The sequence below is a fragment of the Dryobates pubescens genome, chromosome 19 (assembly GCF_014839835.1).
Source record: "Dryobates pubescens isolate bDryPub1 chromosome 19, bDryPub1.pri, whole genome shotgun sequence".
NCBI classification, from domain to species: domain Eukaryota; kingdom Metazoa; phylum Chordata; class Aves; order Piciformes; family Picidae; genus Dryobates; species Dryobates pubescens.
Genome location: NC_071630.1, coordinates 16362490 through 16381616, shown reverse-complemented (window position 1 = coordinate 16381616; position 19127 = coordinate 16362490). Strand labels below are relative to the sequence as shown.

At 37.7% G+C, this 19127-nt stretch overlaps 1 protein-coding gene across 9 annotated transcripts in view; it reads left to right on the top strand.

Moving 5' to 3' along the window:
- ZNF536 (zinc finger protein 536) overlaps positions 1–19127 on the top strand; it is a 352862-nt gene that overhangs the window by 211824 nt on the left and 121911 nt on the right. For all 9 annotated transcript variants that reach the window (XM_054169947.1, XM_009908951.2, XM_054169943.1 and 6 more), the window contains 2 exons: positions 3834–3986; positions 15277–16857. In XM_054169947.1, coding sequence (XP_054025922.1) covers positions 3834–3986; positions 15277–16857 — 1734 coding nt within the window. The remainder of the gene's footprint in view (positions 1–3833; positions 3987–15276; positions 16858–19127) is intronic.

Genomic DNA, 19127 nt, shown 5'->3' with positions numbered 1-19127 from the left:
GATTATCTGGCATTTTGGAAATTTCCTTTCCAGGTACTGCAGGGATGTGAGGGCAGCCTGCTTCGTGGGGTCACCCCTGTGCTAGGTGAGGAGTGGTGGCTTTTTGTCTCTCCTCTTATGAGAAGTGGGCATCTGTCTGAAGAAGGGCAACTTCTTCAAATGCTGGTCTTTTGTATTGGTTTATTTTAATTTCAGTCTGTGTGGCAAATAGATTTGCTTGCATTCTGGCCAAGTTGGTTCTTTGGGTGTATGGCTAATTGCCACCTTCTGACATGAATGTTCAAGCAAACTTTCATTCCTTGCATTTGTCTGGTGAGAACATGTGCACAGTCTTAAAGTGTGGCTGAGGCATGGTATGCAAGAGGTCCCTGTCATACCCAGCCCAGAAGCTGTTTCATGGCTGAATTCCTGTGTGTTCCCCCACAGAGTAGAATTTACTGGCCAAGCAGGTACAGCCTACGTTGCAGCTGGAGGCCTCACAGCTGTTGTCTTCTCCTTATACCAACAGTAACAATGGTTTCATATATGAAACTGAATGTTTCATTTTGCACTTCTGCCCATAACTTTTGCTGTGAAAAGATGCTTTCAAAGTGAAAGGAAGGCTCAGGAACAGCAAGTTTGACACAAGGCTCAGAAGCCTTATATCTATCATGTACATCTATAAAATATTTTATACTCTGTTCTGTTATTTCCTGCACTCAAACTGGGAAAGGTAGGGATGGGCAGGAAGACATTCAGGACGTGGACTTGCCAATAATGAAAGCAGATAGCAAAAAAAAGCAGTCTAATCTCATGTGCATCAAGGGCACGTCATGTAGACCACATAACTCAGTAAACCACAATGGCTGTGAGATAAGTAACTGTTTTCTTTCCTTCCTGATCTTTTATCCTTGGAATTGAGCAGCCCAAAACCCATAGCTCAAATCTCAAGCAAATCATAAATTAAATTACTTTGCTGGGGCTAATACTAGTTCTGCAGGTCTGTGAAACATTACTACAGTTTTGCACAATTTAACAGAACTGAGAGTTTCTGTTTAGGAAGGGGGTGGGGTCTCAGTAGGAGGATAAAGGGAACATCAGAAGTATAGAACACATAATTTTTGGTAGAGCTGAAGATTTTTTCATTGCCTGCTTACACTACCGTTGATGTAGTCTGTATTTACCAGTCTGCTTCGTAACGTTTCCTCGCTGGTCTCTTCTCCTTTTTCTGTGTCACTTTCCCCTTGCCTCCCCTTACCTTTCCATAGGTTGCTTTAGGACACACAGTATATAAAAAACCACACAACCCTTAGTAGCAGAGTCAGTGAGACTTAAATGCATTTTAAAGTTATCACATTTTAAACTTAAGTGCTTCAACAATTAGGTACAATTTGGCAAAATGGGGCCCTACTAGGAAGTTGTGGTGGCATTCGATGGGGGGAGTCGGCAGCCTTGAACATATCTTTTCATGCTTTGAAATAAAAGAACTTAGATGTAAAGCTGCTCATTCAGGTAGTGATGGCCTCCAGTGCTTCGGTGGGCTTTGTAGGCAGAGGAATTCAAAAGAAAACCCCTCAGCCCAGCTTTAAAGTCTTAAGAATGCTTTCACTGTGGGAAGAAAAATTCTTCAAGGTAAGGCCCCTGTTGGAGTAAAGCCTTTGGAGCTATCTACTGTATGTCTACTTAAATCTAAAAGAAAACTCTTCAGACCACCCACATCTTTCTTTGCTTCATTGTTGTTTTCAGTTTGCTTTTTCAGAGGGATTAGTGCTAGAGTAAACTCCATCGTCTCGCTGCCTTGAAAAAATTCAATTTTGTGTAAAGTGAAAATTAGACTCTTAAATCTGCAAAGCGAGCTGTTTATCTTACAAATTTATTCTTTTTTATTGGGCCACACATATTCTAGATAGAAAGATAAAAGGCAAATGGATAACAGGCCATCATTTAGAGTGACATATAGCAAAACATAACTCGTAGACTTACTCGGTAAATTCCTCCTGAGTGGCTTGTTAGCTTTATCTATATATTTATCTATAATGCTCATATAGTATTTATTGAAAACTAAAATAAAACCCTGCCATTTATCATCCTGCATTTTGTGTTTTGCACTTCACAAAAATCTTTTTGCACTCAGGAATCCATTTGTTTTTCCTGCAGCAGCTTGAGACATGATTATATACAACTTTGGAGGAGCAGAAAGTGGGAAAATCTAAACTCCTTAGAGAGACTGGAATGCTAGACTAGCACCTATATGTGTTTTCCTGGACTCCTAAGGACAAAATAAACTCTTGCAGTATGTCACTTTGCATACTTGTGAATAATTCAAAATGACAGTTGCTAGCTTTCTAGCTTATGTATTGTGCTTTAATTCTGCAGTCTAAGAACAATCAGAAGATGTTAAACAAGAATGTGATGTGAAAACTTATCAGATTTTGCCTTCTGAAAACTAAAAATGCCTTGGTTACACATGACTAAGAAAAGCATTTTTATTTTTTTTAATTACTCCATCATCCCCTTCTGCCAGCTTTAAGCAAAGTAGTTCAGAGGGACCATTTTATGGTAAATAATGACATGCCTGTTGGTGTTACCTTTCTCAGAAAGGTGGTATTGGGGTTTCTGCTACTGTGTGAATAGTTTTTGCTAGAACCAAATGTTTAAATCTTTCTTCTGTCCTATCACTTCCATTTAAAAGGCAACGTTGTGTAAACTATGCTATGCTTCCTGACAGCTTTGGTTACATATCAAATGGGTAAAGACAGAACAGTTTTAGTCAGTAGTTTATGGTTGAAATAATCAAGACTCTGCCCACAGATTGTAACTATGTGCTCCCCATTTCTATAACCCAGATCTCTCAGCTTCAGCATAGGGGTGATGGTATGACCATGTGCATTGCACCTCTGTGGTGTGCCAGCAGTGTAAATCCGGTTCAGAATGTCAACAATCGCCATGGTACTTCTGAATTGATACATATCATGCGATATTGTGTTACCCTGCAAGTGCAAGATGACAGATGAGTCTTGTGTAGTTTGAATAATGACTCTTTAAAATGTCCTACATTTTTGCAAATTTCATGTCAGTCTTTTGTGAGTTATTTTGTTCATAGCCTGCCTGGATAATAGCAGCTTATTTGAGATGGCTGAGAATGGCTGTTTCTTTATATCAGGAAACAGAAGAGATGTCCTGGAATCTCACCCTTTGTATTATATTGCAAAGAGTAAGTGTAGTTGTGAACGTTGAAGGATAAACCTCAGGAGCTATGGGTGAGAGAGGGAAGGAATCCCTCCTCTTCTGAGCAATTTCATTGCCTTTCCCATGATACTTGGTCACTCACTAGATTGTGTATTGTAACTCCAGTGCAGAAGTGAGTTGATTAGCTTTGTGTGTAGACATTGCCACTGCTGCTGGACCTTTCCATCACTCCAGTTCTGTTGCTTTAGGAGATTTTTACATACTAATGCAAACTTTTTCCCTCTAATAGCATAGAGATTTTCACAATACTTACAAATTAAGTAGATTTGACAAAACAGCAATCTAAAACTTTTTTTTGGGGGAAAAATTAATAGGAGCTAAGCAAAAGAAGAAATCAAACCAGCTGCTGACACAGCTGTTTCTTTTCTTGCATAATTCAGTTCAATATAAAGGTACCATATGCTGCTTAAAATGATGATAGGAAAGATGAAATAATTTAAGACAATAACAAGAAAATACATGAATTGTCAGCATTCTGTCAGATTTAAAGAATGAAATAGACAGGTGTAGTATTGACATGTTTAACTTTGTGTTGTGTTAGCAGTTTTAGTGAGAACAACTTCTGACATGTGCTGAAGTGATGTGAGAACATTTCTGTGTTGCAGACATTGGAGAAGAAGCTGGGAGATCTGTAGGAGTCCAGCAGCCAGCTTTACTGAGAGACAGGAGCCTTGGTTCTGCCATGAAAGACTGCCCATATTGTGGAAAAACTTTCAGAACATCACATCACTTAAAGGTCCACTTGAGAATACATACAGGTGAGAGGAACAAGTGAGTGGAGCACTGTCGACACATGCGATGTGTGTGTGTGTGGGTTAATGTAATATGTGGCTAGGAGCTTTAATTCCCAGTGTAGATTTGGACTCATTAGTTGGAGAGAGTCTTTTGAGAAAGATATATGACAGTCTTAAATAAAAGCACAAGGAATGTGTTGCTGGATAAAAAACACTTTAATAGAATCATCTTTTCCCAGTTGAGGTTATTTCTGTCTCCTCCTCTGCTTCATCACTGTTTCCTTCAATTACCCTTCTTCAGTAGGCATAAGCCTATTGGTTTCAGACTTAGTTATACTAACTGCTTCAAAGGCCTTCCTTTGCATCTGCTTAGGGAGACTGTATGTTTTTCTCAGAGTTACTATTTTTGTTCCATTTAGCATGCTTGTTTTTAACCTCTCACTGTTCATATGAATACAACAGCTTCATGGTTCTGCCTCTTTTTCCTTTCTTTTTTCCCCTTTCCACTAGAACTCATTCAACTTAGTACTTGTAAAGTAGTAAAACTTACCCTATTTTGCACCATGGTTAACCTTACCATGTCATATTTTAGTAACAATCACAGCACTTTCGCCCTACAGAGACTTAACTTCTGGTCTGGATTCTCACTTTATTCTGCTGTGTGAACTGCTCTCAATACGAGTAAACTAGGACCATTCCACCTAAATTATGATACCTTAAAGTACATATATGCATGGTAAGATTCATGTAGAGACACAATATATGTTGAAGAAGACTTTCTATATCCGTGCTTAAAGTCTGACATACAATGATGATATCCTCGGGTCCTATTGACATCACTAGGTATTCTGTATATGGCTAATAAGATACTATAGCAGGCTTTGGCAAAGTATGCAAAACTGGAAGATTTAGGGTACTTCTCTCTGGAGACAGACATAGTGGTCACTGTAATTGTGGAGTCATTTTCTTTTTAAACCATTTAAAATGAATCTCAGAATTTTACAGGATGAAGAAATACTTTCCAGTTGTACCTCCTATTTGAAAAACTCCATTTTTATTTCACTGAAGTACCAGATAAGCAGTATTCTTCTCCCTCCCAAAATCAGCATTCATGTCTCTCCTACGTGCTTGCACAGATACAGTACTTAGTGTTAGGTTTGCAAATGGGGGGCCCAATTTTGAAAAACTGAATGTGAGGGCCAAAACACACTGCAAGGAAAAAAGATGTCATTGTTGTGATGAGAATCAATATTTGTTCATTCTATTTTTGTTATTATTTCTTTGGCTTGTGCAGTGCAAGTATACAACACTGATTTGATCTGAATTTTAAAATTTGGCACTCTGATGTAGTTTTGTCTGATTAGATTGCAAACCATTTAGGGCAGGAATAACCTTTTCCATGTGCTAGGCTGTGTGAAAGTAATGACCCTATTAGTATCCTCTTTAATGTAAAAATAAATACATGGTGGCTATTTTATTATAAAATAACCACAGAATCACCAAGGTTGGAAGAGACCTCAAAGATCATCAAGTCCAACCTGTCCAAAGACCTAATCTTGTGACTATAAGGTTTAAACAGTTTGACATTTTTACTATAGGTGATGCAAAGAAAAATTCTTTTAGAATAACCTGAGGATGCCTATCTCTTCCTTTGCTTTATTATATAGTGGCCATTTTGTTCTTGTTTTAAAGATGGCAGTGATTACACATTGGTATTTGTGGCTTAGAACTAATGGAAAGTAAATTAATTACAACAGACATATTCCATAAAATGTGCATATTAAAACTGACTAAACAAAATTAAAGCAAGAAAAAAAAAAATGAACCATGTATAAAATAGCAAAACAAAACAAAAAGAAGAAAGCATCATACAGACATTTGCAATATATTAAAAAAGAAACAACAGTATAATTTTAAAATAGATTAAGATCAGTTTTCATTAGGTTAAGAACAAAGTAGTTGTAAATAATGACAAGAGTATGTTTAAATGGAACAATGTTTTACATATTGGAAATAATCCTAATAAATATTATAAAAATGTAAATTGGTAAATTACTGGAGTTGTTAAATAAAAATTAAGTTCCTTTGCTGTAAGTGGAAATGACGTAATAGATACCAATTAATAAACAAATATTGGTTAGCTCATACTTATCGGGGACAGTTTCCTGCCTTTTATGTCACACTCTGTCTTTATTATATGCCTGGATCATATAACTGACTGATAAAAAACACTTTACTGTGTTTCTCCACTACATTAACTCAATTACTGTTCTTGTTCTCACAGCACCTGTTTGTTAGAGATGAGCTCAAGCAGTTCAGCAGAAGTCAGGTTTCTTTGAACATCTGTGTGTTTGGAGGCACACGAGTAGGTTGATTTGGTACACGTGCCAAGACAAGACCCAAAGTCTGATCCAGCCAGGAGGTGCTGCTGTGGCAATTGGCCCAAAAAAACTAGAGAAGCTGTTAAATCCTCAACAAGAGGAGGAAGCTGTGCTCTGTTTTAAAAGAATTAGCTGGTGGCTTGGGTTTCTTCTTGTTTCTGTTGGATATTTCATTGTCACAACCTTCTTCACACTGAGTCTCAGTTTCCATGCAGTTTGCTATCATATTCCAAGCTTCTGAAGGGAAATAAAAAATGCAGTGTTTTATTTAGCATGCTTAGTGGAGTCCCAACACCCGATTGCAGAGGAGTTTTGTTCTTATCCAATTCAATGATATTCAGCCAGGAAGAGTTTAATGGGGAGGATAGTAAGATACGATTTCTGATTGTTCTCATACGAAAAGGGCATAAATACGTGAAATCAGTTTCTCCTCTTTCTTGCTCTATAAAACACTTGAATGATGAGACAGTTCCTTAGCACAACCCTGAGAGAAGAGAGTTAGGGCTCACAGGGCAAAGTAATTTAGAGACTCAGCACTTAGAGAGGACAAACAGAACTCTTGTAGCCCTCCCAGACGACTTTTTATGTTGACCAGTGAATGGAGATGGGCTGTGTGGTCCTGCTTCTTCAGGCTTATGTACTTCAACTCACAAACTCACTGTGTGAAGAGATGCAGAAACAAGGACAAAGCATGTGTATGCACCAGTAGGGCATAGTAGACATGTTGGTTGACTAGCCACTTTGTGACTCAGCTTTCTGGTTATAAAATACTGCATAATACAGCTGAGAAGATTATAATAGAGAAGGCTTAAAGATCCTTAGACTTTCTGAAAAAAGAAAACCGTCAAAGTGTCTCAGATCCATAATATGCCATATACAAATGTTGCCAGAGTTTCCATTTCTCTGGGGGCAGAAATTTAAGATTCCTTCATTCAGGCAGCTGAGCATCTTTTTTTATGTTCTTGAGCACTCTCAGTTCCCACTGAAATCAAATAAATGGGTGCAGGTTTTACTTTACAAGCCTAGCCTTTTGGACTGCACAGAAACAATTAAGTGTGAAAAATTGTGTGAAAAATTAAAATTTCTTATGCCCTTCCTTTGACAAGTGACACATTATGTAGGGACTGGTTTCAGATTAGCTCTAGCACCTCTGAATGTGTTAGCATTCAGAAGCTATCGCAGATTTAGACCGGTTTGGGTGTGTGTCATCATTACGTGTTCAGGTATATTCCCAGTATGACTGGCTCAGTTAAAACCCTTGAGTGATGAAGGAAGAGCAATATGCATGAGTGGAGGAGAACCCTGAAGAAGGTTTGGGCTGTGCTAAACAGAAGAAGCCTAAGGAAGAGAGGGACAGCAATTAAAAACTTGGCAGGGCTGCGTCCATTGACTGAGGACACGTTACGACGTGTCTGACGCACACCTTTCATGTATTAGCCGTGTTCTGTGCGGTTACAGAGTTACGGCATTTTCCCTTGCAAATGTGACTAGCCAATTTTAAAAGTTGCTTAGATGAATTGATGAAATACACTAAAAATGGTGCTGTTTTAAATGAATTCAATTCACATTTTCTTCCTAAAAAAAGACTGCCTGTTGCCATTCTCTGAAGGCGCTTGTAGTGGGATGAGCAATATGAATAATTAAGGAAAATGGGTATGTGTGCTCCAAGAGGAGACAATTTTGGTATTGAACATCCTTTATTCTTACATTTCTAAGATGAACTAAAAGGACTTTTCATTTCTCTAGATTTCTCCAGATTTCCCATCCTTAACGTTGTACAGCATGCTTTTTCTCCTGTCTTAATGACATCCCAAACTTTTGTTGGAAATAATTGATTGAATTTAAATTTCCTTAAAAGTTTAAGAGGTAATGTTACAGTATAAATTTCCTACCAAACACTAAGTAGGGAAATATCCATTAGTGAAATTAACTACAGTTTCTAGGTAGCTAACAATGTGCAGTATACAGTAGGGCATGGCTAATGAACACTGCAGTGGGTGATATTTCATTATACAAATTAATGCTCACATTTTAATGGGAAAGTCACATAATGAATCTCAGCTTCAGTGACAGCAATTAGAGACACAGATTGTCCCCTTCTGGACAAGGCACTGTTTAGCAATAAGCAGCTGTGTAAAAAGTCTTCAGGTTTACAACATATATATATGCTTTGGGGGAATTAGTGTACAGTTTATATTAATGTACTGAATCTTCCCTGCAAAGTAACAACCATATTTATCTCCCTGCATTTTAACTAAGTAAAGATATGTAAAAAGACTAAATAAATATTACAGATGAGATATAAAGGAAAATATTCAATTATAAAACTTTATAAAAATTAAAATATTTTATTATAATGCCTGGTGCACAATTGATAAAATCTCTAATAAACTGAGTCAAAAGCATCAAAAGTCTGCCTTTTTACAGGATAGGGGTAGTTTCAGCTTATATAATAGAGAAAAATCACTAGTAAAGGAAAGTAGTAAAGAGAAGTTAACTAGTATTTCTGAGAAACAGATTAATTGTGTGGTGAAACATGTGCAGGATCCAAAAATAATCCTACAGAACCTTTGATATTCCATTTGGTTTAAAAAGTATGAAGTGAATGATTAGAATGATAAAAGAAATTACCATGTAAGAATAGGCATAATAATGAACTAATTAAACCATACAGCAATTCATTTCTAAAATATCTGCTGCACAATGGATAAAATAGGTTATCAATAACTGTTTCAATGGTAAAATAAAAAGTGCTGTAAAATGTTTTCAATATTTTCATTACGCAGTATTCTCTGGAATTATAAGATGTTTGATTTCATTTGCTTTGCATGAAAGAAAACTATAGCTTGTTTAGAAATGTATAGGATCAAATTGCAGCTCACATTGTCCCTGAGTGACTGTCAAAACCCCACTGCTGGCTGCCACAGCATTTAGTATTGGGGTTCTTGTACTCATGCATAGCCCCCACTGTACTGAGGAGCAGAGGGGCATTCTCCTCAAACAAATCCCTTGAGAAGTCTTATTTACAAAGGAGGGGGGGACATTCAGTGGGGAAGGGGTATGTGTAGTGGGTGTAGTACAGATTTTAAAGAAGCTGCATGTTAAGTATGAAAATGAATAAAGAAGCCTACAGCACTAAACACACAAAGACATTTAAGAAGTACAGAGATTTGATATGGAAATTAAAAGTAATGGTAAAAATATGTATGTGCCTGTTAGCTTTGTGGAGAAAGGGATAGAATTCTGTAGATCTGGCAGGTTCAAGAACTGGTAAATTGCTCATACTGGACAAGATGGATAAGAAATTATCAACCATCATATCGAAGACTAAATACTCTTCTGTTCTCAAAAAGAAGCATGATGATTTTTATAAATATTTTCCAATTTTCCAGTTCTGCCATTAAGTAGTGAGGCTGTGATGCTATAGGCCACTACATTTTAATGTTTTTAGAATGAATGCGACTGGATAACTTACAGATAAAGGCTTTAAAACCCTGTCTAAAGAGCTCTCCAAATCATTAAAGTCCATTAAAAACACCAAGTCTTGGAACACAGAGCAAGTTCCAGAGCACTCCTAGTAGTAAAAAAAGAAAAATATCTCTGGCTATTCTAGTATTTCCAAAAAGAATGTTAAGCCCTTGAAATTATAAATAGAGTATCCTGGCATAGGTTTTGGGTAAGGTTACAGAATGAATTTGTTAACTAAGAATTCATAGCATAGTTAATTCAACTTTATTTTTTGAAAGTAAGGCTTATTGATTTTCTCACTTTCTCTCAAGACTTGTGAAAGTAGCTTGTTCTATGTGACAATCCCCCCCTCCCCCCAAAAAAAACAGTATACAGAAATTAGGTGTCACATAAACTGAGAGTCCCACAGCAGTGCTTTCAGCTCCATCTATTTGTCATTTCATCATTATTTGGAAGAGTATATAAAGTCACTGTTGATAAAATTTACCAATGGCACAAAAATGGTGAGATGCTAAAAATCATGGGGAGACACTGATTAGTCACTTAGTCAAGTGGAGTCTTTTCAAGAACATGAATTTTAAAGCAGCAACGTGTAAAGGAACAAATCCTAGAGGCGCTGATGAACCAGGCCTAGGATTATGGTAGAGAAGCAACAGAATATGAGCTGTTTGCTGATTGCTGTAGCTATGGATGTAAACGCAGTCTTGGACTGTGTAAGATTGATACCAAGAGGAAATTTGACCAAAGCTTTAGTAGGTACCTGTAATATAAAAGGCCATTGAAAAACTGGGATGGATGTTCTGTTCAGGAATGAGATACGGTTGAAGAAGTAACTGATCTGCTGTCTACAAGTATCTTCCTTAGGGAATAATCTGTGAGGTGTTTTGTTTTGTTTTGTTTCATTAAGATGGTATGTTTATTCTGGCAGGGAAGCATGTAGCAATGGTCAGTAGTAGGAAAAAGACTCTGGACAAATTCAAGCTAGAAATGAGGCTTCATTGCTGTGACTGAAACATACTATGTTTAAACTAAAACCAGTAAATTTTGTTTCAAATTCTAGTTATGACTTGATGCAGAAATTATCATGGGAGGGTCTTTGGCCTGTGTTGTACAACAGGTCAGGCTAGATGATCAAAATTGTCCCCATCCAGCCTTAGGATCTATTATAATCTGGCTGTGGTGTTCTTGCACCACTCATAGAAGATAATTCATAGAATCGTAGAATCAATAAGGTTGGAAAAGACCTCAAAGATCATCAAGTCCAACCTGTCAGCCAAGACCTCATGACTACTAAACCATGGCAAGTGCCACATCCAATCCCCTCTTGAACACCTCCAGGGATGGTGACTCCACCACCTCCCTGGGCAGCCCATTCCAATGCCTAACAACTCTCTCTGTGAAGAACTTTCTCCCCACCTCGAGCCGAATTCCTATGACCAGTATGATCAGATTGTGTTCTGAGCAGGACTAGTCACACATCTGCCTTGTTTATACAACCTACTATACAAATAGATCTGTTTCTACTGGGCAGCATGTCTGTTTCCAGTTAACTGTCAAGTTTTGGGGCAGAATTTACAAGCAGCATTGAAGTTTTATTGTTTAAATGTATCCTGATATAAAATGGTTCTTGTGAGATATCTTGTGTCTTGTAAACCAAAGTGGTAGGTATATCAGAACTGTGATTATGTTGCCAAGACAAATTATTCTCTGTAAGATTTTATTTATTTTTTTAATTGTATGCACGGAAATATCCTTTCTACTCCATTGTGAAAAGGTTTGCAGGGATGCAAACAAAGAATTATCAGGATGGAGATGGTCATTGCCTTTGTGAACAAAGAAAAATTACTCTTGGATGTGAAATGCAGAAAATTATTTTGAAGAAGTCATGTTCCCTCACTCCTGTATGGCAACATTAATTTATGTGAACTGATATTAAGTGTAGAATAACTCATCCAGACACTGCTCTTGGCAATATTACTAGCGTAGTTATTATACTAGGATGAATTTTCTGAAACCTTTCCTCAAAGTATGAGGCACCAACAGGTTGTCTTCTAATAAGAATCATTGCCTTCCTCTCTTGTCCCCTATGGTATTCTTTGGACATATTCTATTGCAGCTGCTGATAGAGTCCTGGAAATTAGGAGTCGTTTGGGTTTTCCGTTCATACTGGCTTGGGTTTTGGTTAGTTTGGTGGAGGTTAGACTGGGCTTTTTCCCACAGCAGCTTCTAACTGTGTTTTGTCATTAGTACAGGGTCTTAAACTAAATTTAAAAGATTCAAAGATTATTTACTCTATCCTACACCCTTTTCCTGCCCTCAAAATAGCTGTTAAGATGGCTTTGAAGTAAACCAACCACTGCCAATATTTGGATCTAAGAGAGAAAAGAGGTTTTGAATAGTTCCCTTTGAACAATGTTATTTGGCAAGTCCTGTGTTGTAAAGGTGGCACAGTGTGTTGCTACATATTGAGTCCAATTTCAAACCTTCAGCTTTAGATCTCATTTCTAGGCATGCAAGAGGTGAGAGCACCACGGAGGCAGCAGTGTACCAAGGCTTGGAGAGATTTGAAGTTATCACACTGTCTCAGTCAGTGTCATCTTTCAGTCCAATGCTTATGGTGTTGGTGGTGAGCTGTGTCCCAGTCTCCTCTTCTAAAAGGAAGCTCGCTTAGTAGAGAGGCCTTTCAGCAGAAAATGTAATGACTTCAAGGCTTAGCAATTAGAATAGGAATATGTTGTTGCACCCAGTGCTTTAGACTGAAGGTACTTCAGAAGTACAAGATGTTACTGGTATTTCCTCTGGTGTATTTTAACACACTTTACATATATTTACTGCTTTGAACAGCACCTACACATTTTAATCAATATCCCTGCAGCCTATATTGCAAACTTCTCCCTGCAGAAGCAGTTATCCAATGTTTGACACAGGGCCTGCAATGCTGAAACAATTTTTGATGGTGTCGGTTGAGGTACAGTGCACACGCTGAACTATCATTGGAATAAAAAGTTTATAACTGTATTAAAGATTTCCATAAAGGCAGGGGAGATGCTGAGGAAGGGCTTTTCACCTAAGGGATGTGAAAACTCCAAAGTGAGAGCATTTAACTTCATTAAGGTTGATACTAGTTTTTTACTCGTATGACTGCTTCTTAGACAACACATGAAATATGTAAGGTGTGTCAGAGTTCACTAGTGACTGTTGACAGTAACTGGTGGAACAAATGTCAGAATAACAGAAACCAGCTCAGAAATACTGCACTATGTACATGCTGTAAAACCAGCAGTAATGTTTCTCCATGTTCTGACTGGCCTCACAGCTGTCAGTTTGCATGCTTGCAAACAGCTCTGCAGAAATATGAACAAACAGACAGCCAATGTCTTCTGTCCCTATCCTGAAACACCTGCAAAGAGAGTGTGTGTGCTCAGACTCTCACCTGAGACCAGAGAGGTCCAGACAGGTGTGATCTGTCGCAGTTCAGTGATTTGTGCATGTCTGTAGGAACTGTTTACTGAAGCACAGTCCCTGTCTGCTTTTTGGTGGAGGACCAGAACTTATTTAGGAGATTGAGGAAGACTCAGAAGTTGCACTGAAAGGTTTAAATCTGTTTTGTTCTGTTAAGCTGTGTGAAGTGAGGCCTAAAGCATGAGCCATGCTAATTGCTGCCTCTGCTGAACACCTCATGTTTGAGGTGCTGCACTTTTCTCCTCTAAAAAGGTCGCTTAATGTGGTTGATGTAAAGCTCTCATCTCTCACCTTTTAGCTTTAGGATTAAATTATGGATTTAGAATTTTCACTGCTTGTAATTTACCTGAGCCACACCTGAATTGCAGCACATATCCAGCTACCGTTCATGGTCAGTAAGCCAGCTCACACAGTCCTGTACAATCATTTGGATGTTCTGGTGTTGCATCTCATTAGTAAATTCCTGCAATCAGTGAGAGGAACATCTTTCCAAGCATTTACCAGCTTTTCATTTGAACCCGTAGTTTAAATAAAAGTTTGAAAGCCTTTATTTTTCTTTTAGACAGATGTTGAGGTTATTTGAAAATGGGTAACTTTCTAGCTGGTGTGGTGAACTACATAATACTACATAGCATTTTGACTGAGGAGAAAGTTTTTCAAAACAAGTATTTCCATTATACCATTTGGAGAAGTTTTGCCTTTGTCTTTTGGATCATCTGGGGGGGAAAAAAGCTATGTAGAGAAAACAGTTGATTTTTTCACATTCAGCTCCTTCATTGAATAATAGCCAACATTGACAGCTCATGGATCTTTCAGATTCCTGTCACTCTTACTGAGGATTTCCACACTCATTCCTTTAAAAGAAACTGCACTGGGAACAAGTTCTCAGCAAAAAAATGGGGATGTGCATTTGCTTAGATGCACAATTTTTTTTGGATGGGTCTTTGTGGATATTTATTATGTGTGTAATATCTTTTACCTCTTCTACAGTATAGGAAGAACAATAAAAGTTTAGTGTGGGCTTAAAATATATATTTAATTGATTAAAATAATCTTGCATGTTTTAAAACTCTATTCAGGCTAGTCCTAGAAGAGAGCTTATGGTAGGTAAATTACACGTTTTACTACTTGAGCATTAGAAATGCCATTAGTACAAATTTAAAGGACTGCAAAACCCAGTATATAATGCTAATTTCAAATACAGAAACTAAATATATTTTGTACTTTTTTTATTACTCGATTTCTTTTTTATTTTATTGACTACTTTTTATTTTAACTATATGTTCTTACATGCTGCAATCATAATGTAGTGTAATGATATTAATATTTTATGGAATCCGTATTTATAGTGCTTTATTTAGAAACAATGCAGTAGGTCTGCAGATCTTTGAATCCTTCTGGAATGGTGCCCTCCAAATAATGATAAATTACTTGTGCAGTATGCCATTTGCTAATTATATCCATGATTTACTGCAGAGCAAGACTTAAATCATTCATTTCACTCTTGCGTAACAGTGCCATAAAAATTTTAGGTTTAAAAATGGTTTCCATGTGTATAATTTAAACAAATTTTACAGCAATTGTATACACAAAATATTGCAACCATCCATTTGTTACGTTCTTTGTCTTTCTGGGTTATTTTTTTTTTTAACTTGTACTTTTAATGATTACTGTGGTTGAAATTGTTATGCTTCATTTTCATAATCGTAGCTTTTAATTCTGCAACAGTTTTCTACATGTTAGATTAAGAAAGAGATGGCTAATTGTGTGTAGATACCATGTCATTCCTGAATAGCCCCACATTCTGGAAACCCATTTTAGAAAGATCTAGTTTATGAATTAGTCTTCACTTAAAAACATTTTATTTTTTTTTAATGAAGTATGAGCTCTAAGCTCTTATTTTCAAGGAGCTAATGCTGATGTTTTGTTGTTTGTTTTTTTCTTTGCACCAAAGTACAGTTAACTCTCTTTCTTTATATTTTTTTCTTCATCCATACATATAGGTGAGAAGCCTTACAAGTGTCCTCATTGTGATTATGCTGGCACTCAGTCTGCATCCCTCAAATACCACTTGGAACGGCACCATCGGGAGCGACAGAATGGAGCAGGACCACTCTCTGGGCAGGCTGCAAGTCAAGAACACAAAGATGAGACATCAAGTAAAAGTTCTGTGTTTATTAGACCAGATATATTGAGAGGAGCCTTCAAGGGGCTTCCTGGTATTGATTTCCGAAGTGGCGTGGTCTCCCAACAGTGGACGTCAGGAATGCTGTCTTCTGGAGATCAGCAAGGACAAGCAGCTGGCATGGCATCTGAAGTATCTTCCGAAAACATGAAGGGTTCAGACATATCTTCCAAAGGAACACATTTCTCTGAACTTGGCCGTGCTTACCAGAACATGGTTGGGAACGGTGTGAACTTTCAAGGGTCTTTGCAAGCTTTCATGGACAACTTTGTCCTAAGTTCTTTGAAGAAAGAAAAAGAAATGAAGGATAAAGCTCTCTCAGATCCACTTTCAGCAAAAGGTCTGGGCTCCGATGGTGGTGAGGAAAAGATAAATAGCAAGTCCTCACAGAGAAAAACAGAGAAGTCACAATATGAACCTCTTGACTTATCTGTAAGGCCAGATGCAGCCTCCCTCCCAGGTTCATCTGTTACTGTGCAAGACAATATTGCTTGGCATGGCTGCTTATTTTGTTCCTTTACAACTTCATCTATGGAACTAATGGCTCTGCACCTCCAGGCCAATCACTTGGGCAAGGCTAAACGTAAAGACAACATCATAGGGAACAACAAAGACCAATCGAGAGAAGCTTCAGCTTCAGTTAACAAAGTAAGCTTGCTCCCCTCTTCTGTGCAGCCCAGCAAGGAGGCAGTGGTTTCAAACATGCTGAGCCAGCTGGACTCAGCTTCTGAGAAAATGACCCAAGGACAAAATAAAGAGACCCTGGGAGAGCAAAAGAGCGGTGCCTGGCCCAGCCACATGGAATCCACTTTTTGTAATTTTACATCAGACTTCTATAAGCAGTTTGGTGTTTATCCTGGTGTTATTGGCACAGGAACGCAAAATTCTTGCACCAGTAATGAATCTGAAATAAAAACACAATCTGAAGATGACCCAAATACTCTGCTCTCTGACTCTGTAAATAAAAGTGCTACTGACGACCTCTCTGACATAGCTTCATCTGAGGATATGGAATCTTCCAAGGAAGAAAACATTGAAGATGAGGACATTGACACAGAACCAGATATTATGAATAAGCAGTTGTCTGCCCTAAATAAAGAAAATAGTGAAGGAGGTGACAATATACAAAGTGCAGCCACCTCACAGCCAGCACAAGGGCTCGTGTCACCACTGCCACAAGCATCAGAAAAGCAGTGGCACAGTCAGAATCTTCTGTCCTCCCATGAAACTGCACAAGGAGTGATGAAACCCGAACAAGTTCAGGGTCCACAGGTCCTGGAGAAGCAGATGAACATGTTGTCAGTCCTAAGAGCTTACAGCTCTGATGGCTTAGCAGCCTTTAATGGACTTGCAAGTAGCACAGCAACTAGTGGATGTATCAAGAGACCTGACTTGTGTGGTAAGTTTTAGACTTTCTTTTAGACCATTTCAGAAAACACTTGTGCAGAATCATGAAGCTGCTCTTTCAATATACTTAGTAATGTTTGTTAGTAATACATTTTTTAAATGTTAAACCCTGTGGGCCAAATTCTAGTCTTACATGTGGTCTACTCCATTGAAATCAGCAGTGCTGCATGCATCTACTTACACAGGATTTTAGAAAGAGCCTGCTTATTAAACTAGAGTAGCGGCAATATAGACTCTCTGTGCTAGGGCATCTGAAGGGGATCCTCACTGCTTTGGCATACTCAAAGGAGGAAGAAGTTCTAAAAAATTTACATGGTAACTTGCAAACTTTTCAGTATTTTGATATAAGTAGGAACCCAAGATAAACACTGGATGCTTTGCCGAGAAAACCTTGCTTACTATCTTTTTTTTTTCCTATTTCTTCTTAATTTCTTCCAATTGGGGTGTGTTCAATTACCACAATAGTAACGAAATCAAAGGCCAAGTACATGGAATGTGTCTACCTGTGGTGAGGAGCCTTCCCCCTTTCCCCCCCCATTTAATTTTTTCCCCGTTTGTTTCAATAGCACACATACAGCAGTTGCCCTTGACCATTTTCACTATTGTAACTAGCAGTTGCACAAATTGTGATATGCCTAATTAAGAATATGCCTCCAGGTAATTAATAAAAACCCACCACCACACCAAACAGCAAAACAACCTCTTGCCCTTATTATATTTGATAAAAGTGAAAGTTAAGTCTATTTGGAGCAAATGAGCACGAGGTGGTTTCTCAATTTATCTCCTATTTTGTCAGTGTAGTTCTTCTTTGACAGAGATTTTTAGACTGCAAATCCTTTTAAAAACAGTGCCACTCCTTTAAAAAGCGGAGTCAGCAAAGGACACAAAAACTTCTGTAATGCTCATTTCACTTAACCTCCAAATTAATTAGAAAACTATTGTCAGGGCTGAACAGGCATAATAAAATGTATTCAAGTTTAAAAAAAAAGAGAAAAAAGAGAAAAGAAAGAAAATACGATCAACAGTTATAAAGCCTGACAATTTACCCTGCTGAAGTTAGTTAGCGGGAGTTTTGTTTGAGTTTATTAGGATAGTATATGTGCTCAAAGCCATAACCTTTTGTTCAGGCCCTTCTCTGCTTTTCCAAGTGCTCTGATAAAAAGGTCTGATTTCTCCTCACAAAGTTTATCTGACTTGTATTCTTAGAGCATTATAGCTTCACGATCTTGTCATTACCTAAACTGGATTATAAACCCCAAAGTGTCAGGATGGCCTTACTTGTAAAACGATGTGTCTCAAAGCACTAAGAACCAAATCAGATCGTTGCAGATGTTTCCAGATCCTTCAAAATCAGCAGCTGCATTACTGATAATTTTTTTTTTTAATAGTTGACTGTGGATTTAATTTGCAGCTGATAAAATCTTGCTTGGATTTTTTTTTTTCCCCCTCCTCGTTTGAGGAGTACAATCAATCTGTTACTAAAGAAAAAAAAAATACAGCAGAGAAATTACTTTCTAAACAAATAAGTGGGAAAAAAACCACACCAAAAAAGGGAAATCTTAGATTAGTTGCTTTGTACAAAGCATCTCTATACTTCTTCCCAGACATGAGATTTTTTTAAAGCGAAACAAAACAAAAACCCCCAACCCTCTAACATTATTATTGAAATGAGGTCATGTTACTTCCATTAGTTTTTTGTTTCATCTTCCAGTCAATTCAACAGACATTTTATGGTGGCTTGAGTTTATATGATTTTAAAGACCATATCACTTTCACAAGCTCTGCCCAGTGATAATGGATTTGGTATGAAGAAACCCACCCCCCCCCCAAAAAAAACAACAGAAGCTTGGCCGTTCCATATTTTAAGCCTTTTTTGTTAAATGGAAAATGCAGTGCAAGTCCTCCTTTCTCTCCCCTCCAAAAATTACTTTTAAAAATTCTTTCCTGACATTCTGTTGAATGTTTGCAGAATATGAGTATTCAAGTTGACTATTTAAATATTTAATTTCTGGTTTCTCGATTCTCATTGCAGAAGTGGATGAGGATAAACAAGCTCTGGGGTCAGCAGTTCTTTAATTTGGTTGGCTTGGACACGGCCCACTTGAAAGTAGTATTTCTGGGGAGTTTTCATTTTCTCTGTGACATTTTATACTGTGAAATCACACTCCATCTATGTGTGCTAGTGCAGGGAAATCTCACCTGATGTTTCTGCACTTGCAGATTAACCATCAGGAGCACCCTGTTCATTCAGTAACCTTCCTT